This window comes from Sorex fumeus, unplaced genomic scaffold (assembly GCF_029834395.1).
Source record: "Sorex fumeus unplaced genomic scaffold, SorFum_2.1 ptg000063l, whole genome shotgun sequence".
NCBI lineage: Eukaryota > Metazoa > Chordata > Mammalia > Eulipotyphla > Soricidae > Sorex > Sorex fumeus.
Genome location: NW_026606120.1, coordinates 27945523 through 27966914, shown reverse-complemented (window position 1 = coordinate 27966914; position 21392 = coordinate 27945523). Strand labels below are relative to the sequence as shown.

Sequence of the window (21392 nt, the reverse complement as noted above, 5' to 3'; positions counted from 1 at the left end):
CCTCATTTTCCTCCTCCCCCTTATCCTCCCCCCTCCTCTTCCTTCCTCTTCTTCTTCCTTCTTTTCTTTTTCTTTCTTCCTCTCTTCCTCTCTTTTGGGAATTATGCTTTATAATGTAGATACTAAAAACAGTACATCATGTTTTTTTTCTTTACCCACTGCTCCATAATTGATCTGTTCAGCCTTTTAAATATCTGTGTGTGTAGAACTGGACTGAATGGATATCTTTGATAATACTGCTGTTCCTTCAGAGTTGAGTTCAGACACCTAGTCAGAAGTTTAGAGACATAGATGTCTAAAGTTTCCCAGAGTGCTTGTTCATAAAATTAACGAAGTTCAAATTGACAACAGAAGTTAACTTAAAAGCTGCTTGCTATTTTCTGACACTGTAAGGACACTTGTGGGAGTGGGTGTTGCAGGCCCAGATGCCCATGTGATATGTGGACCCCACAGTGTCTACATTCTATTTGCACCCCCTCATTACATGCTTTCTGTACAGCCATCTAACTTAATTTACTCTAAACTTTAGAACATCATCTCTATATTCTACCTGCTGATTTCCACTGATAATAAAAAAAATAAAGCTAGAAAAGTCACGAACATTGGAGTATTTGACAAAATCTATCCTCAAGTTGCTATTTTGAAGATGCAAAATATACTGTTATTTCTTACGTTAGTAGAAATCACACTATTTTTAAAGAAATATCTTTAGAAAACTGAAAAAATGTAGACTAACTTGGATCATAATAAGATTGGGTTTTTTTCCCTTTAGGTTTGGATAATAGCAGGCAATACTCAAGACTTACTCCTGGCTATGTGTCAGGGATCAGTCTTGTTGAGCTTTCTAGACCATATGTGGTGCCAGAGATTGAACCTGGATTTGCTGCATGCAAGGCAAATGCCTTACCTGCTGTATTATTGCTCCAGCCTCAGGGAACAACTTTTCATTTTAGGTTCAGGTCAGGTTGATCATTCACACTTCCTCATACCTTATTCTGTATCTGAGTCAAGCATTAGTTTGGCATAAGTATGTAATTATAATATCTACCACATGTAGAATTCACAATGTGTCACATACTAACAACCATACTCCAACAGACATTTTCACTTGAATACCGCACCAACCAAATGAGTTTAGTATAGTGATAATTGCACTGCTTTAGAGATCAAAGAAAACTGGACCTTGGGAAAATGAAGATGTTTTCTGGCTGTCTAGAGGATACCTAGGTATTAGAATAAAGGAAAGAAGGAAGGAAGGCAGAAAGGGACAAGGGAAGAAGGGAGAGATTGAGGGAGGGAGGGAGGGAGGGAGGGAGGGAGGGAGGGAGGGAGGGAGGGAGGGAGGGAGGGAGAGAAGGAGTAAAGGAACTTTACCAGAATTGTACTTTCAAAGTAAAATATTTGGATAGTGTTGTAGAAAGGAGGGAGTATACTCATCAGAAGAAATTAAGGTTTTATTATTGCAGGGACAGGCTTTGTGTGTATAGTGAGTTATTGAAAATGCTAACATTATCACTTTGGTTATCCATAGATAATGTGATTTCTGAAGGTGAGGTTAGCACAATCAACTTCCTTATAGATATGAGAGTAATTCTAAACCTTCCCAATCCCCAAAGTTTCACTGTTTACCAAACTTTGTCTATATTTTGCTGTTTCTATTTCCATGGGCTATTAAACTGGGGAAGGTGTTGTGTTTGCATCCATATTTTTTTCCTGCTTTGCATTAGTCAGTTTTTTCCACCCTTTTGTTTCTTGGATCTCTTAAATGAGCTCAGACTTCCATAGCTAGGACACCTGATATTTAGAGATTCCCTTTGATCCCCTGAAATTAGCATCTCCTTCCATATTCTGCAAAGAACTTCAGGGGTAGTGACTTCAAACCTCAAAAAGCTCTTTGATGGGGATTTGCCATTAACTTGATATTACTTTGGCAGAATGTATTGGCTAGTTCCTTGGTTTAGATGGCATAAGGAAGATTAAAGCTGAGTGTCTGAAACCCAGAATTTCCCATTTGCTTTGCTTTGGAGCTGTGGTGCTAGCTGTCATTCAGTAAACATGAGCTGTTAGAGACAATGTTCTCTTTCTCTCTCTGTCTCTGTCTTTCTGTCTGTCTGTCATTCTCTCTGTGTGTGTCAGACAGATAACAAATCACCAGGGCTTCACAGTTTACTTTTTTGATGAGTATGTAATGTGTACATTTCTCTTTTAAAGTAATAATGGATTTTATCTTTGTCATTTGTTTTTTCACTGAACACTTTATGTTGAGAAGAGCATCAGTGGCTTATCTTAACAGGCAGTATCTCTTGCTTTCAATGCTTTTTCAGTTGCTTTTCTTTTCACTTGTTCACAATTACATTACTATTCCTATAAACATTGCATTTTCTTTTTTGGTGTTTGAACCACAGTCAGTAATGCTCAAGGGTTACTCCTGGTTCTGTACTCAGGAATTAACTCCTCATGGTTCTCAGAGGACTATATGGGATGCCGGGATTGAAGCTGGGTCAGCTGCGAACAAGGCAAATGCCCCTAACTGCTGTACTACCGATAGCTCAAAGCTTAAACATTTTCTTGCCTTCCTGAAATGGCATATGCACTCTGTCTTTTGATGATGATGATGATGGTGATAATGGTGATGATGTTGTGTGTATATGCAGCAAGTAGAGAGAAGGGGTGTGTTCTTAGGGGTCTAACCAGTCTACAGGCAAGGTCCTGGGTCTGCTGTGGGGCTCTCCTTGTCTGTGTCTTATTGACTTTTCTGGGTCATATTAGTCATCTGAATGAACCACTTTCCTTTTCCTCCCTTGCTGCCTCCCAGCAGTTCTATCCACCTGATGTCCACATTCCTTTCAGACCTGCTCTAGGCCTTGCCTTTCACTCAAGGCAAGTGCAAGGCATGTGCAAGGCAAGTCACATGCTGGGCAAGTGCCCTTTCCTCTGTGTTATGACTCCCAGTGTCCCAGTCATGTCAAACTAGACTTTGAAAATAACTTTGAAAGTTATTTGAAAGTAAAGACTTTGAAAGTCAACAGGGAAGAGGAGACCAGTATGCAATTGTAATTTATTTATTTATCTTTTATATTTTAAAATATCAATGCAATGAAAATAGAGATTTTGATGAATGAACTCAAGACATGTCAATATTTATTAACCTGCTCCTAAACTGAATAAAATTAAATAACCCATATTTGTTAAGTACTTGAAGAAGCTTGAAAAAAGAATACAGCTAGAACTTCCTTCTTGTCTGTAACTCTCCCACTCTGAATGGATTTAGAAACTGTTAATAGAACTAGAAAGGCATGATGTATAGTAGAAGGAAACTTAATAAAGAAGGAAAACCCCAGACATTCTTCAGACCTAAAATTCTGTAGTCATAAAGAGAATAGTGTGCTCCCATGTGTGCTCCAATTTCAATTATTAAAAAGAGTAGAAAATTTATTGTACTGGTAAAATGAATGACACAGTAGTTGACTGCCAGGAACCTGGGTTCCTATGTCAGGGAGGGCAAGTGTCCATTCTCTGCAGGCTGCTCAATTTGGTATTGGGTTTCTCACTCTCAATTTATATCAAAGTATAAAGAGAAGATAGATTTTTTTTATTATTTATTGAATCACTGTGGGAAAGGTTACAAAGCTTTCAGGTTTATGTCTCAGTCATGCAAATATCAAACACATTTCCCTTTACCAATACTTATTTTTTACCATGAAGAATCCCAATAAAACCCCACCCCCCACCCCTCCCCGTCCCTGTGAGGCAGATGAATTCTAGTTAACACTCTATCTGCTTTGATTAGATTAATTGTTTCAATAAAAGATTCACCACTATTTTTTAGAGTTTACCCCCCCCCCCAATCAGACATGCTGAAAAAGCATTGTGAAGTGATTTGCTTTCTACAGCTGGGTTCAAGAATTAAATGTTGGTTTTGGATTTCTGCTATTTTACCTATTGACCCTGGAGGTATTTCTACTGAAAGTCAGATAGTTAAGAAATTGGTTTCTGTGTTCTGGAGTCGTGGCCGTGCTGGAGAGCCGCTCGCAGGGGGCAACTGGTGGCCTCGGTAGGGCGTGAAGGGCGGAGCGAAACGCCCCCCTTCCCATGAGGTTTTAGTCGCCCCCATACTCCCGGCTCATACCTGCTGTACACAAGGCTACCATGTGGCCGCCATCTTTCTTTCCAGAGAGGAGAGGGCGAATGGGGCAACACCCTTTCCCCTCCGGCAGACTTGATGGCCTGGATCAACGCATAGTCCGTTCACTTTTCTGCTCCAAGCTGCTGGGTTCTGCATTAAGTCCTTGTGCTTCTGGGGCCATGGCCGTGCTGGAGAGCCGCTCGCGGGGGGCGACTGGTGACCTCGGTAGGGCGTGAAGGACGGACCGGAACACCCCCCGACCCATGAGGTTTTAGTCGCCCCCACACCCCCGGCTCATACCTGCTGTCCACAAGGCTCCCATGTGGCCGCCATCTTTCTTTCCAGAGGGAGGAGGGCGGAAGGGAGTAACACCCTTTCCCCTCTGGGAAGAAATGATTGCCTGGATTAACGCATAGTCCTTTCACTTTTCTGCTCCAAGCTGCTGGGTTCTGCATTAAGTCCTTGTGCTTCTGGGGCTGTGGCCGCGCTGGAGAGCCGCTCGTGGGGGGCAACTGGTGACCTCGGTAGGGCGTGAAGGATGGACCAGAACGCCCCCCTTCCCATGAGGTTTTAGTCGCCCCCACACCCCCGGCTCATACCTGCTGCCCACAAGGCTCCCATGCGGCCACCATCCTTCTTTGCAGAGAAAAGAGGGCGAATGGGGCAACACCCTTTCCCCTCCGGCAGACTTGATGGCCTGGATTAACGCATAGTCCTTTCACTTTTCTGCTCCAAGCTGCCGGGTTCTGCATTAAGTCCTTGTGCTTCTGGGACTGTGGCCGTACTGGGGAGCCGCTCGTGGGGGGCAACTGGTGACCTCGGTAGGGCGTGAAGGACGGACCGGAACACCCCCCTTCTCGTGAGGTTTTAGTCGCCCCCTCACCCCCGGCTCATACCTGCTGTCCACAAGGCTCCCATGCGGCCGCCATCCTTCTTTCCAGAGAAGAGAGGGCGAATGGGGCAACACCCTTTCCCCTCTGGGCAGAAATGATGGCCTGGGTTAACGCATCGTCCATTCACTTTTCTGCTCTAAGCTGCTGGGTTCTGCATTAAGTCCTTGTGTTTCTGGGGCTGTGGCCGTGCTCCAAACTTAACTCTGATTTTCAGGGAGAAAGATTGGGTGGTTTACTTCTCATTGATCACTTTGTATATAGAGAGATGTTCCATCTGGGGGAGGCAGGATGCGGCACCTACTCCATCTGGAACTTGCAGGTGATCTCGGCTCTTTTTGGAACCTGATTTTTTTTTCCCTCTGGGATCTGTGGTTCCCGCACCCTCCATGTGGTCCTTCTCTTAGACTGAACACTTCAAAGATGGCGCTGGGGGGCGGGCTGTGGGCGTGACTTCCGGAATCAAAGGTTACCTGGGAGGTGTAGTCTGGCAGATTTGAGAAAAAGTCCTCGTTCCCGCATACTCGAGCTGTGTTTGTAGAGGCTTCTGGTCACCGGGGTTCCATCTGGGGCAGGCGGGATGCGGCACCTACTCCATCTGGAACTTGCCGGTGATCTCAGCTCTTTTTGGAACCTGTTTTTTTTTTTTTCCTCCGGGATCTGTGGTTCCCGCTCCCTCCATGTGGTCCTTCTCTTAGACTGAACGCTTCAAAGATGGCGCTGGGGGGTGGGCTGTGGGCGCGACTTCCGGAATCAGAGGTTACCTGGGAGGTGTAGTCCGGCAGATTTGAGAAAATGTCCTCTTTCCCGCATACTCGAGCTGTGTTTGTAGAGGCTTCTGGTCACCGGGGTTCCATCTGGGGGAGGCGGGATGCGGCACCTACTCCATCTGGAAATTGCCGGTGATCTCGGCTCTTTTCGGAACCTGTTTTTTTTTTTTTCCTCCGGGATCTGTGGTTCCTGCACCCTCCATGTGGTCCTTCTCTTAGACTGAACACTTCAAAGATGGCGCTGGGGGGCAGGCTGTGGGCGCGACTTCCGGAATCAGAGGTTACCTGGGAGGTGTAGTCCGGCAGATTTGAGAAAAAATCCTCATTCCCGCATACTCGAGCTGTGTTTGTAGAGGCTTCTGGTCACCGGGGTTCCATCTGGGGGAGGCGGGATGCGGCACCTACTCCATCTGGAACTTGCCGGTGATCTCGGCTCTTTTTGGAACCTGTTTTTTTTTTTTTTCCCTCCGGGATCTGTGGTTCCCGCTCCCTCCATGTGGTCCTTCTCTTAGACTGAACGCTTCAAAGATGGTGCTGGGGGGCGGGCTGTGGGCGTGACTTCCGGAATCAGGTTACCTGGGAGGTGTAGTCTGGCAGATTTGAGAAAAAGTCCTCGTTCCCGCATACTCGAGCTGTGTTTGTAGAGGCTTCTGGTCACCGGGGTTCCATCTGGGGGAGGCGGGATGCGGCACCTACTCCATCTGGAACTTGCCGGTGATCTCGGCTCTTTTTGGAACCTGTTTTTTTTTTTTCCCTCCGGGATCTGTGGTTCCCGCACCCTCCATGTGGTCCTTCTCTTAGACTGAACGCTTCAAAGATGGCGCTGGGGGGCCGAGAAGATAGATTTTTATCTAATAAAAATGCTCCTCTCATCTCCAACCATATAATCTGATAGTGTATTTATAGTAGGAATGGAAATTAACAATTTTGAAATATAATTAACTCTAAAATAATATGAAAATTGTCCCACTCCTATTTTAATATATAGTAGATATTGTTCAGTGCAGTTTTATCTAACATCTAGTAAATTCATTATGTAATTACTCCCTGATTTATTCTTAATCACCTGCCTGGTGCATGGGGCTCACCTAGAGTTGCACCTGGTATTTCCCAGGGGACCATGTGGTACCCCAAAATAAACTGGGGTTGGCCTCATGCAAGGCGCATGTCTTCACCCTGTATAATTTCTTTCCCAGTGATGGTATTTTTTAAAAAGGAAAAACAAGCAAACAAGTTTATAAATTAGCACCACTAGGTATTTCACTGAAAGTAAATACTGAAAGACATAGTACACACCCTATATAATGTAGGTGAACAAGCAAAATCAGATTGTACTATGTCACGTATACTGATAGCTTCAATGCATCAAAAATTTTGTTTTAAAATACTATAATTTACTGAGGCCCAAACAACAGCACAGCAGGTAGGGTGCTTACCTTGCATGAGGCTGACCCAGGTTCAATTCCCGGGATGCGTATGATCCCCCAACCCTTCCAGATGTGATCCTTGAGTTCAGTCAAGAGTAAACCCTGAGAACTGCTAGTTGTGACCCAAAATAAAACCTCTACCACCTTTTATTCTCCCTTTGCTACACTCCAAGTCATCCTCCCCAGAGATTTTAAGGGCCAAGAAATTTGTTCATGGCATATATTTTTTTGTTTTCTTCTACTTGTTGTCTTTAGAGTTAGTGGGTATTAAAATATTCAACTTTATATCTTTCTTCAGTTTTCTCTTTTTCTTTTTAAGGGACTCAATTGCAAATACCATATATCAGATGAAATATGTATACATACAAACATATATATATGTATTTATGTATTTTATTCCTTGACTTTGTTTATTTCACAATTCTTCACAGCCCTGTTTCTGTTCTTGTATTATTATTTTTCCTCTTGGTTACAGTTTAATATATTGCTATTAATTTTCAAGTTCATTGATCTCCTCTGGCATTCTTTCCATTTTGTATTTTTCTTCAAGGATATTGTAGGGTTTTTTTGGCATCTTGAGTCTGCTTAACTTTTGGAAATATAAAAAGTTTATAGTGTTCATCATCATTTTTTTTGTTTTTCTAACATGCATCAGTTCTATGTGAATTTTTACTGATTTTTTTGTCATCACTGTGGGTCATTCTTTTCAGTTTCCATGTATGCTTGTAAATATTGGTTAAAGATAAGACTTTTACTTTTGTTTTGTTTAATGTTTTTGCATTGTAATATTTTTGAACTTCATTCAAATATATATTTGGATGATGTCTTAGAATGTTAAGAATTTGATCCTCATGTCTTGAGGAACCAGTTGGGATGAGAGATGTGTGCAGAAAGTAGATAAAGGACCAAACATGATTACCTCTCAGTGTCTGTATTGCAAACCATAATGCCCAAAAGTAGAGAGACATTATGGGGAATATTGTCTGCCGTGGAGGCAGGGGAAGGGTGAGAAAGGGGGAGCATACCAGGGATATTGGTGGCGGGGAATGTGAGCTGGTGGAGGGATGGGTGTTTGATCATTGTGTGATTGTAACCAAACTTGAAAGCTTGTAACTGTCTCACGGTGATTCAACGAAATTAAAAAAAAAAAGAATTTGATCCCCTTAAGTGTTTCTTTTAAAAAGTTGTTATTCCCAGTCAGTTCAGTGTTTGGTGTAGAGTTAATTATTCCCCAGTCCTCAGTAAGACCATCTTGAGCACTCCACCCAATTACATGGGTATTGAGATTTCTGGGTGAGTAATAGAACGGCTACTAGTCCTTGTGTGTGTCAATCCTGTTTCCCATTCACATGTCAGTGGTTCTTTGCCCAGCCCCAAGGCATGCACTGATCCATGCTTTTCTGAAAGCTTTAGAAATGTTGCTTCTCAGTCACTTGCATTCTCTGCCTCTCTCTTCTCTGTACTCTGCTGATGCATTCCAGGTGCTTCAGTCTCTCAGCAGACTCAACTCTGTCTCATGTGCACTAGGAGTCTGTTGGGCTCTGCCTGATGTCTTCCTTTTTTCTCTCTGACCTGGAGCCTCTCCAAGCTTAAGCCCTGGTAACTGTAGTGCTTTGGTTTCGCTTATATTATAATTTTGTGTCTTTATCATTTTCTACAGCTTTTGTACCTGGGTAGAATGTTCCATAAAGTGTAATGTATGTGCTTTAGAGCACATATTCCTACATTTTTCTCTGCCCACACTCCATCTTCTTTCAAGACATGCAATGCAAGCAACCACAGCCAGAAATACCTGAGGGTCATTATGGGTTTTATTTTGAATGAATTGCAAAAACAAATATTATAACCATTTGGGAAGAAATCAAAGTCCTTTTCCTTAAAAATAAAACACAAAGTTTGCCCATTCTCACCACATATTATTCAAATTAGTATTGGAAACACTTGCCATAGCAATTAGGTAAGGAAAATATCTTTTTTAAAAATTTTTAGATTGAAAAGGAAGAAGTCAAACTTCCATTCTTTGCAGATGTCATGATTTTTATTTAAAAAACTTTAAATTTACAAAAAAGTTAAATTTAATCTACAAAAAACTTTAAATTTAAATCTACGTAAAACAATTGTATATTTTTCTACAAATGCTCCTGGAAACAGTTGATATGTATGGTAAAGTGACAGGCTACAAAATTAACATGCAAAAGTCCATGACTTTCTATATGAAAATAATAAAATTTAAGACAAAGGTATTAAAAAGCATCCCAGTTATGATTGTGTCATAGATTTTCAATGAATTTAGGGAAGGGTTTTAGGTCACACCTGGTGGATCCAAGGTGCTCTGTGCTCGGGAAAGATTGAATATGGGTTTATTGCAAGTGAGGCAAGTACTTAACTTCTGTACTATCTCTCTAGCCCTTGAACTATTTTTTTAGTAATTGTGCATTCAGAAATCTTTTACTGTTGCCAGTTTTTTATTATCCCCACGTTCAGTTACATGATTCCCTATGGGATTGCAACCACAGTTAATAAAATTACGTTTCAGAGCAGCAGTTTTCAAAATATATTTATAAAATTTTATTAATTAGAGAATGTATGATAACAGCAAATTCCCAGGTCCATCATCAGATACATCCAGTCAGAGATTTTGGGATGGTCTCAACACTTTGCATTAACACACCAGCATATCTAATTCAAAGAAAAGTGACATTATTATTACAAAGATAGAGGAGGCTGAAGAGATAATACAGTCATTAAGGTACTTTACTTGCCTGGAGCCCACCTGGTTTGGTCCTTGGCACTGTGTATGGTCTAAGCACCTCCAGGAGTAATCCCGGAGCATGCTGGATGGTGCCTAATTACCTCCCCAAACAAACAAACAATAGGACCAACAGAAAATCTTATGACAAATATTATCTGATCAAAATTATTCTGGGCTGTTTTCCACAATGGGATCAAAAGCATGAAGCAGTTGCCAGAGTCCAGCTCCACTTTAAGGACAGTGCTGCCTGACCTCACCCAACTCTGCAGGCTGACCAAGACCTGCCAGCCAGGGTTAGGAAGGCACAGCTACAGTGGAGAAAGTGTGAGTGTGAAAGCATGGAGCACCCTGCAACCTCTTCCTACAAGTGGACTGAGCAAATTCACTCCCCCTCTCTCCATTACACTGACCAGCAAAACAAAATGTGCAAGTTTTAGATGGATTTAGACTGAATCCTGAATTCACTCACCTAAGTCTCATTGTCCCCCAGGATAGAACTATTGACTATTATCAAGAGAGCATACAGCTCTGGTTTGCTCCTCTTCCAAGACACCCACATCTCATGTTGCTGTAAAGGTGCTGAGGGATTTTGTGGTGGCAGATACTTCTGGCAGAGAAATCAGTGGCGTGGGTGTGTGGTCTTTGGCATATGTGAGGACTTCTCCAGAAAAGCTCCCATAACACCATCCCTAAAGAGTGGCTTCTGGGAACTAATTCTAGTGAGTAGTCATAGTCTTAACCCACTTATACAGATTTTCCTTGACATTATCCTGAAATTGGGAGAAGTTTCTTTTACAATATAGGTAACTGATCTCACTTTTGAATAATCACAGACATGTTTACTAGTAGTGCCTGCCCTACTTCAACGTTGGATTCTCTTTTAGGACATTTTCCCTGAGTGTTGTGAGAGATGTATGCCAAACGCCTTGTTAACATTCTGATTTCCTGTGTAACTAAGAGCTGACAATAAAGTAGGAGGACTCTTTAAAAGAGTTATTTATCAAACTAAAATTCCTAATCCACTAAAAAAAGTTTGTTACTTTTGCCTTTCAGCAATGTACATGGAGGAAAATGATATTGTCTAAATGTAATAGCTTTAAAATTTATTCTGGCTTCATCAATTTTTTGTCTTCAAACTTCTCAATTTTTTAAGGGGTAGTTACATGAAATGGTTGATTTATTTGATCTATTATTATTGTTATTATTATTATTTGGTTTGAGAATAACAACTAGCTATGGTCAAGGCTTACTCCTGAGTATGGACTCAGGGATCACTCCAGTCAATGCTCTGGGGACCATATGCAGTGCCAAGAGTTGAATCTGGGATGTCTGCTTGCAATGTAAGGTCTCCATCTGCTGTACTGTCTCTTTACTATACACTTGAGTTTTAAACATAAAGGGATTACTTTAAATTGTTTAGTTAAACTTAATGAGATGCATATCAAGTATATATTAGCCGCACTTTGTTTGGGGGGGGGGTTGTGGAAGTGCCTCTCATGGCAGTGCTCAAGGCTTACTCCTGGCTCAGTGCTTAGGCTTACTCCTGGATTTATGCTCAGGGATCATGCCTAGTAGATCTCATAGAATCAGATGGGGTACTAGGGATTGACCTGGGTCAGACACATGTAAGTTTAATGCCCTGCCCCCTGGATTGTCTCTCTGTTCTTAAACTACACTTTTTTATAAAAGTTAGATTGAAAGATATCAGTTTCATCTTTTCTTATACTTTCATTTATTACACAAGTGTATTTTTATGACTTTTTAGTTGTGAAATATGAGAGTGGGGATGATATTAATTCTTCTATATATATTGCTATATATTAAAACCAGTTTGGGCTGGAGCGATAGCACAGTGGTAGGACGTTTGCCTTGCACGTCGCCAACATGGACAACCCAAGTTCGATTCCTCTGCCTCTCTCGGAGAGCCCGACAAGCTGCCGAGAGTATCTTGCCCGCACGGCAGAGCCTGGCAAGCTCCCCGTGACGTATTCAATATGCCAGACACAGTAACAACAAAATCTCCAATGGAGACGTTACTGGGCCCGCTCGAGCAAATCGATGAAAAACGGGAGAACAGGACAGGATTAAAACCAGTTTAATACTAGTTTGACTGAGGTTGTTTTTATATTAGTGATGAAACTTTTAAATATAAATTGAATGCAAGTGACCCTGTCAGAAAGATAAGACACTGTCAGAAAGTAGAGAAGAAATTGTCACATCACAGTAATAAGACACCTAGTAGAATGGCTTTCATGTTTTCTTGAAGTACTATGCAGAATAGATATGCTTTCTAGATGACTGAGGATCCTTTACTAAGAGCTCAGAGGAGTTTTGTAAATCTAATGTAAAGTCCTATGACACTTATTCTTAGCAAAAGTATATGGGAGTGTTTGCTCTATAGGAATTAAAATTAAAACTACTGATTTAAAATTGAACTCATTTACATTGAATTTTAGTAATATCTTTTGTCAGTATGTAAAAAATATAGCATTTCAGTGAAACAATATTCACTGACCATAAAATATAAGAAAAGACTTTCCTTGTGAGAGATTGTCTTCAACATCTCTCTATAATCACTGTGTTCACAGAATGAAAATAGACCAATGTAAACATATGGAATTTCTGAGAAGATGCCTTTTCGGAGAAATGTCAAAAGAGGCAAAGAATTGAGTCCAAGTATTGTTCTTTTTGGTGCACAGAGAAAATTGACAGTGTAGTTTTTTACTATGTTAAACAGACCAGAGATATTCTATTTGTGTGTTGACTTACACATTTCAACTAATTGATAAAATATATTATACTTCAGTAACATGTTAATGTTTTCTGTTGTAGGATCCGAGATGATTAACTTTGATGGGAGAAGTAACTTATTGTATACATTTAAGCAGAAATACATGAGCTCAACAAAAGATGTGATTTCTTTGAAATTTAAGAGCAGGCAAAATGATGGGATTCTGTTGTACAGAGAAGGACAAAATGGCAAATATATCACACTTGAGTTAGTTAAAGGAAAACTTGTCTTATTTCTTAACTCAGGTAAATCTATGGGAAATACTTTGGGGAATTTAAATTAGTTAGATAAAATTTTATGTCTAATTTTTGACGACTAAATGATTAATTTATCCTAAAACCAGGACACTATTGAAAGTGGAAGAAATAACCTATAAACTAGTATTATGGTCCAAGGGTGTAAGCCAGGACTTTCTAGGTGCATGGATTATCCTATAACTGAGTGTGTATCTTGAAAAGGCAACAACAATGTATCTTGAATATGCTTTTATGAAAAAAGTTTTATAAACTTGATTATTCTATAAAATGATTATTTTATATGTTCAACATGCTATCTACCATTATTGTAAAGACAAGAAAATGATATGAATCATAATTATAGGACAAATGAAATAGAATTACTCAAAATATGAAGAAAATTGGCTTCATGCCTAGAATAGTTTCACCAGTTCACCAGTCCTTGGGACAGAAGGAAAGTGTAATTGTGAGAAGTGCTAAACCTCAATAGTATGAACAGGACGAAATTGTTCATTTACCATTTCTCTCTTTTTAGGAGATTCTAACTCACCCTCCTCTGATGTCCAGGAGGTCCTCACTCTGGGCAGCCTGCTAGATGACCAGCACTGGCATTGTGTCCTTATTGAGCTCCTCCGCACTCATGTCAACTTCACTGTGGACAGACACACACATCACTTCCAGGCTAAGGGAGAGCCTGACTATTTGGATCTTGATTATGAGGTGTGAAAATCACTTTCTAATATATTGGATGTACTTTTTAAATGTAAATATCAGGATTTATAAGAATATTAACATTTATTCTTTAAACATTCAATCTTATGGCACCATGCTCTTCACCATAGGTTCAGTATTCTCTCTACTTTCCCTTTTTACCTTCTAGAGATGGTGATGGATAGCAAAGAGATTTACTGTGATCATCTGATCATTTCTTATCATATGTCACCATTAAATCATGGTGTTAACCTGAGAATAATTTAATGTGATATTTCAATTATGCCTTAATAAAATACATAATTACATGCTAGAGAATGTACCACTGTGTACAGTAATTTTTTTTATTCTATGACTAATATAATAGTTGAGAATAATATAATGTGAGATGTCTGTTATTCCTTAATAAAATACATTATTACCTATTAGAAAATGTACCACTGTGTACAGAAAAAGTGTTTCTTACGAGTTGGGAATCACAGTGAAATATTTCTTGTGGTTGATGATACACAAGAATGTAGGGAATTCATTTCTATGCTATTGTGATGGATTGTCCCTTACTATTGTTACTCTCACATGGGATTAAGTGGTCATTACATCTAGGGAATAAGTAGATGAAACACTTTCGATATGACATCAACATTTTACAAAGTTTGGAACTTTCTTTTATATTACATCTAGTTTGGGGCTGGAGCGATAGCACAGTGGTAGGGTGTTTGCCTTGCATGCAGCCAACATGGCTGACCAGAGTTTAATTCCTCCGCCCCTCTCGGAGAGCCCGGCAAGCTACCGAGAGTATCTTGCCCGCACGGCAGAGCCTGGCAAGCTCCCCAAGATGTATTCAATACGCCAAACACAGTAACAACAAAATCTCCAATGGAGACGTTACTGGGCCCGCTCGAGCAAATCGATGAACAATGGGAGGGCCTTTACTTTACTTTACTTTACTTTACTTTACTTTACTTTACTTTACTTCTAGTTTTAGGTTTTGAAGATACTTTGAGTTGTAGGGCAATCTTAAGCAGATTAGAAACAGAGATAATTTGGAGAAGTAATTCTTTTGTGCCAAAATTTGATTTCTTTTAAATAATGCACCCATTTAGTTCAAATAACTCTCAGGTTACCCTGTTCCTAGATTATAAAACTGAGAAGGTTACGGGAGTAAAGAAAGCAAGGTACAGAAATAAGAGGTGGACAGAAGGAAATAGGAGTCGGGGACTCCTTGGACATAGTGGTGGTGTGGAGCTCTGTTTTATCTATATATCTGAACCACAGAGTCAACAAGAACCAGTGAAAGTATGAGATACAAACTGCAACAATCAATTTTGCCTGTCAAAGTTGCAGGTTGAGTGTTGAAACAGAAACTGGGGACACCGGTGGAGAGAAATTAACATTTGTGAAATGATTGGTGTTGGAACACTGTATGTCTGAAACTCAACTATGTGTAACTTTGTAATTTAGTGTGACTTAATTTTATAAAACATTATCTCATGCAATTTTTAAAGACCTAATGCAAATTTCAGTACATTGCCAAATCCACTCTTAAAATCAGTAATTCCACAATGCAGCTAACAATGTAGAACATTTCAAAAGTTATTTGGTATTAATGATTTCAGCATAATTATTAAATGTATATTATTCTAACTCAAATATTGGCAAAATCCAGTATTCTCAAATATGTCACTTGAAAGATTAATAAAGTAGGATGCAACTATGGTAGGTCACTTATTAGACTAATCTAGGCTTATATGGAAATAAAGATAAATTATTATCCATCAATGAAAATTATAGTGCCATAGGAGAAGATAATTGTAAGAGTATTAAACATACTATTTAAATATGACAAATGGAGATATGTAAATCTGAATCATCTATAAATCTGATCATATACTTAACATGATCATTAATGCCAGATAAATTAGATGGTTTTCCTGTTCCTCAGAAATATTTTAGGCAGATAAGAAACTCATTAAATAGTGTTATTTATGTCATTTTTCTTCTTTCTAAGATTAGCTTTGGAGGGGTCCCCGAGCATAGAAAATCAATGGTGTTACCACGTAAAAACTTTAATGGCTGTCTTGAAAATCTCTATTATAATGAAGTAGATGTCATTGAATTATCCAAGAGAAAAAGCCCACAAATCCTCATCATGGTGAGAAAAATCTATATATGAGTTCAAGAGAAAAGGAAACACAATTTTTTTTATTGATTTGCTTTTTAAAATATACTTCTTCTAGAAGCTGGGAAGGTACAAGTTATAAATAAATTTTTTGTTAATGTTTGGTTTCTGTTATGTATATAAAGACAAATTCATAATTTCATAACATTGTTAAATTATCATCATTGAAAGACGATAATGTAGTGTCTATTTTCTTTTTTTTTAGGTGAAGCACTTTTTGATGTTTTATTTTACTTTTTTAAAAATTGAATCATTGTGAGATACAGTTACAAAGTTTTCATATTTGAGTTTCAGTCATACAATGATTGAACACCCATCCCTCCACTAGTGCACATTTTCGACCAGCAATGTCCTCAGTATCCCAAGCACACACATCCCAGACCTTCCCCTGCCTCTATGGCAGACAGTTTTCCCCATAATCTCTCTCTACTTTGGGGCATTATGGTTTTCAATATAGCTAATGAGAGGCTATCATGTTTGGTCCTTTATCCACTTTCAGTACACATCTCCCATCGCGTTCGATCTCTCCAACCACCATAGAATTAGTGATCCCTTCTCTATTCCGGCTACATTCTCCCCCATCTAATGAGGCAGGCTTCCAATTATGGAGCAATATTCATGACCCTAGTGTCCACTGTCCTTGGATATCAGATTCATATTCTGTTATTTTGTATTCCACAAATTAGTGCAGTCATTCTAAGCCTGTCTCTCTCTTTCTGACTCATTTCATTTAACATGATACTATCCATGACCATCCACATATAAGCACATTTCATGACTTCATTTCTCTTAACAGCTGCATAGTATTCCATTGTGTAGATGTACCAAAGTTTCTTTAACCTGTCATCTGTTCTCCTGCACTCAGGTTGTTTCCAGATCTGGCTATTATGAACATTGCTGCAATGAATATACATGCGCAGATGTCATTTCTACTGTGCTTTTTTGCACCCTCGAGATATATTCCCAGAAAGATGTTGAGGGGTCATATGGAAGCTCAATTTCTACTTTTTGAAGGAATACCCATATTGTTCTCCAAAAAGGTTGACCAGCCAACCTTCCCGCCAACAAGAAAAGAGTTCTTTTCTCGCACATCCACGCCAGCACTGGTTGTTCTTGGTTCTTTTTGTTGTAGTCCAGTCTTTGTGGTGTGAGATGATATCTATAGTTGTTTTGATTTGCATCTCCCTGATGATTAGTGATGTAGAGTATTTTTCATATGTCTTTTGGCCATTTGTACTTGTCTTGAGGGAGCTTCTGTTAATTTCTTCTCCCCATTTTTTGATGGAGTTGGAAGAGTTTTTCTTCTACAATTCAACTAGTGACTTGTATATTCTGGGTATTAAATACCTATTAGATGGGTATTGGGTAAATATTCTCTCTCATTCCTTGGGTTCTCTCTGTATTTTGGTCACTGTTTATTTTGAGGTGCAGAAACTTCTTAGTATAATGAAATTCCATTTGTTTATATTTGTTTCCACTTGCTTGTTCAGTGGTGTTTTATCCTTAAAGAAGCTTTTAGCTTCATTGTTATGGACAGTTCTGCCTACATTTTCCTCCAGGTACCTTATGGATTTGACTCTGATATTGAAGTCTTTAATCCTCTTTGATATGACTTTTGTGCCTGGTGTTAGACAGAGGTCAGAGTTCCTTTTTATTGCAGATAGATATCCAGTTTTCCCAGCACCACTTGTTGAAGAGGCTTTCCTTGTTCCACTTCACATTTCTTGCTCCTTTATTAAAGATTAAGTGATCATATATTTGAGAGTCTGCCATCCTGACATTCATCTTTCAAATGACAAATGTTTTTAGATAATATTTCAGTTGTGCAGATAGAAAAAGAATCTGATGTTATTCCCAAGATATTAATTAACCTGTGTAAGGTTGCACAGAAAATGTGGAATTTCAAATCGAGGCTTTCTGACTGAATTGTGTGCTCTTCTAACTAACTGTACTACATTGCTTGCTAAATCATTTTAGGCTTTGGAAGTTTAAAATAAAATAAACCCCAGTTATCTTTTGTTAGAAAACAGTATCCGAATTGCCTGGAAAATGATAATTTTTATAATGTTTTTAAATTTTGTTAATGCTATGTTATAAATGAACACGTCATTTTATCATTGTGACAAAATTAGCTAACCTATTTTTGTCATGCAATGTGGGGGACAAGGGTGAAGATTTTTGGGGATTAAATATCTCAATTTGCCATTCAGTTTGCAGTTGGATGTGTATTCCAAAACTACTTTCTGTGGTTTATGCTAGATTTTGTGTTGTTTGTAGCTCTGTTTCAAAATTTGTCTTGTACATACCCTGCGGTGAAAGACAAATTGTAGTGTGTTTTTATAATTACTGAAACAAAAACAAATTATAACTGTAGCTTTTGCTAGGATTTTCAGCCTCTGTTATTAGAATTTAGAAGATTTCTTTTTATCATTTAGTTTCTAAGAGAATTGCCCAGTCATTTAATAAGCCACATTAGCAAATTCTGAATGAATTAGATATCTGCTTTTGGTGTTGATAGTAAATTTTTAAAAGGGGTAAGTTTTGCTTTCCAGTTTTGAATAACAATATACAATTCACGATGGTCTTGATCATTTAAAGGGCCTCTATAGCCCTTTAAATATTCAAACTAGTACATCCTGGTTCTTTAATTTGATTTGCATTAAAAGGTAAGGTAAAGGCCCTCCCATTGATCTTCGATTTGCTCGAGCGGGCCCAGTAACATCTCCATTGGAGACTTTTTTGTTACTGTGTTTAGCATATCCAATACTCTCGGTAGCTTGCCAGGCTCTCCGAGAGGGGCGGAGCAATCGAACTCGGGTCAGCCATGTTGGCTGCTTGTAAGGCGAACGCGCTACCAGCATTAATTGCCCTTTATTACGTACTTGATTCTACACAAACACAAAATTTTCTTATTTGGATTTCAGGAATTGGTTTGGACCACACCTTGCTGTATTCAGGGCTTCCTCCTAGTGGTGCTCAGGAGACTATAGGTGTTAGCTACAGATGGAACCTCGTTGGCTGCTTGCAAGGCAAGTGCCCTATCTACTGTATTTTCTCTGGCCCTAAAGACAAAATACTTTTTATCTAAAAAAATTTTTAACTCTGAGCCCAGCAAGCTACTGAGAGTATCCTGCCCACACGACAAATCCTGGCAAGCTCCCCGTGGCATATTTGATATGCCAAAAACAGTAACAACAAGTCTCACAAGTTGTTGTGAGATGTTACTTGTGCCTGCTGGAGCAAATCAATGAACAACGAGAGGACAGTGCTACAGTGCTACAGTGCATGATAGCTTGACCTCTTCTTTGCTATCTGTATGAGCTTGATATCTTTCTCTTGGTTATCTGCTATGGCCAGGACTTCCAGTACTATATTGAACAGGAATGGTGAGAGTGGGCAACCTTGCCTCGTGCTCGGTCTTTGAGGGAAGGCTTTTAGTTTCTCCCCATCGAAAACGATGCTTGCTGTGGGTTTGTGGTATATGGTTTTGACTATATTGAGGAAAGTTCCTTCAATGCCCATTTTTCTGGGAGGTTTTCTCCCAAATGAGAGCTCTTTCTTGTCAAATGCTTTCTTTGCAGCTATTGATATGGTCACATGGTTTTTACCCTTTATTTTATTGATATGATGGATTACATTGATTCACTTGTGAATATTAAACCATCATTACATCCCTGGGATGAATCCTGCTTGGTCATAGTGTATGAATTTTTTTGGTGAATTGTTGGATTTTGTTTGTTGAGGATCTTTGTGTCTATGTTTATCAGGGATATTGGCCTGTGGTTCTCTTTCTTTGTGGTATCTCTGTCTGCTTTTGGTATCAGGGTGATGTTTGCTTTATAGAATCTGTTTGGAAGTGTTTATAATTGTACAATTTCCTTAAAAAGCTTTAAAATGATTGGGATTATGTACTCTTTAAAGATTTGGAAAAATTCACCAGTGAATCCACCTGGGCCAGGACTTCCGTTTTTGGGGAGAAATTTTTTATTACCGTTTCAATTTCCTAGATGGTGATAGGTCCTTTTAGATAGTCCAGGTATATTGGTTCAGTCTCAGAAGGCTATAGGAATCCAGGAGTTTATCCATTTCCTCAAGGATTTATTGTTTCATGGTATGAAGATTCTCAAAGTAATCTCTGATGATCCTTTGAATTTCTGTAGTTTCTGTTGTGATATCCCCTTTTCATTTCTGGTTCTATTTATTCGGTTTTTCTCTCTTCCTTTTTTGTGAGTCTTGCTACAGATTTATAGATCTTGTTTATTTTCTCAGAGAACCAGCTCTTATTTTCATTGATCTTTTGGATTGTTTTTTGGACATTCAACTCACTAATTTCTGCTCTAAGTTTTATTATTTCCTTACTCCTGCTTTGGGCTCTTTTTGTTGGTCATTCTTCAAGCTCTTAAGCTGTGAGGTTAGGTTACTTAGGTGAGTTCTCTCTTCCTTCCTGAGGAATCCTTGTAGAGCTATAAAATGTCCTCTTTATACACCTTTTTCTGTATCCTATAAGTTCTGGTAACTCGTGTCTTCATTTTCCTTCATTTCCAGGAATCTTTTGATTTTCTCTTTGATTTTCTTTCTAAGCAACTCATTCTTCAGCAGTGAGCAGCTTAATTTCCAGGTGTTTGATTTTATTTTCTGTTTATGTGTTTTATTCCCTTATATTTTCAGTGCATTGTGGTCTTCGAAGATCACTGATTCAATCTCTGTCTTCTTAGTTTTATGGAGGTATGTTTTTTGGCCCAGCTTGTGGTCAGTCTTAGTCCTATGCACACTTGAAATGAACGTGTATTCAGCTTTTTGAGGATGAAGTGTCTTGTATATATCTACTAAGTGAGCTCCTTTCTTTTATTTATTCATCAAATAAAGCATGTCCTTGTTAACATTGAGTCTAGCTGACTATCAAGAGGTGACAAATCAGTGTTGAAATCGCCACTAGTATTGTGTTGCAATCTGTGTCTTCCTTCAAGTCTGTGAGTAGTTCTTTTAAGTATTTCACTGGTCCCTCATTAGGAGCATATACATTCGGGAGGTAAGTTGTTCCTGATGTGCAGATCTCTTGATCAATATGAAATGAACTTCTCTTTCTCTTGTGAACTTTCTTCAGTCTGAAATCAATGTGGTCTGATACCAAAATGGCCAGCCCAGCTTTTATGAGAGAGGTGTTTGCCTGAAGAATTGTTTCCAGCCATTGACTTTGAATCTGTGTTTGCTCTGACTGTTCAAATGTGTTTCTTGCAGACAGCAGAATATTGACTTCAATTTTTGATCCATCCCTTGCCACTCTGTGTCTTTTAATTGGTGCATTTAGCCCATTGATGTTAAGAGAGATTATTATTATCATGGGGTATTGTATCATCATTCTGCTGAATTTTGGTTTATTTGAGGGGTTTGTCTTGTCTTGTTCATGCAACCATGGTTTAGAGTTTATGAAGTTCCTGAGTTGTGGTTTGTCTGTGAAACTGTGTGTTGTTCCTTCCACTATGAATGAGTCTAGCTGGGTAAAGTATTTT

The 21392-nt window shown here is 39.1% G+C and overlaps 1 protein-coding gene across 1 annotated transcript in view; it reads left to right on the top strand.

The window, feature by feature from the left end:
- LOC130034972 (contactin-associated protein-like 3) overlaps positions 1 to 21392 on the top strand; it is a 201278-nt gene that overhangs the window by 59801 nt on the left and 120085 nt on the right. The window contains exons 5-7 of the mRNA XM_056126469.1: positions 12798 to 13001; positions 13528 to 13712; positions 15712 to 15855. Coding sequence (XP_055982444.1) covers positions 12798 to 13001; positions 13528 to 13712; positions 15712 to 15855 — 533 coding nt within the window. The remainder of the gene's footprint in view (positions 1 to 12797; positions 13002 to 13527; positions 13713 to 15711; positions 15856 to 21392) is intronic.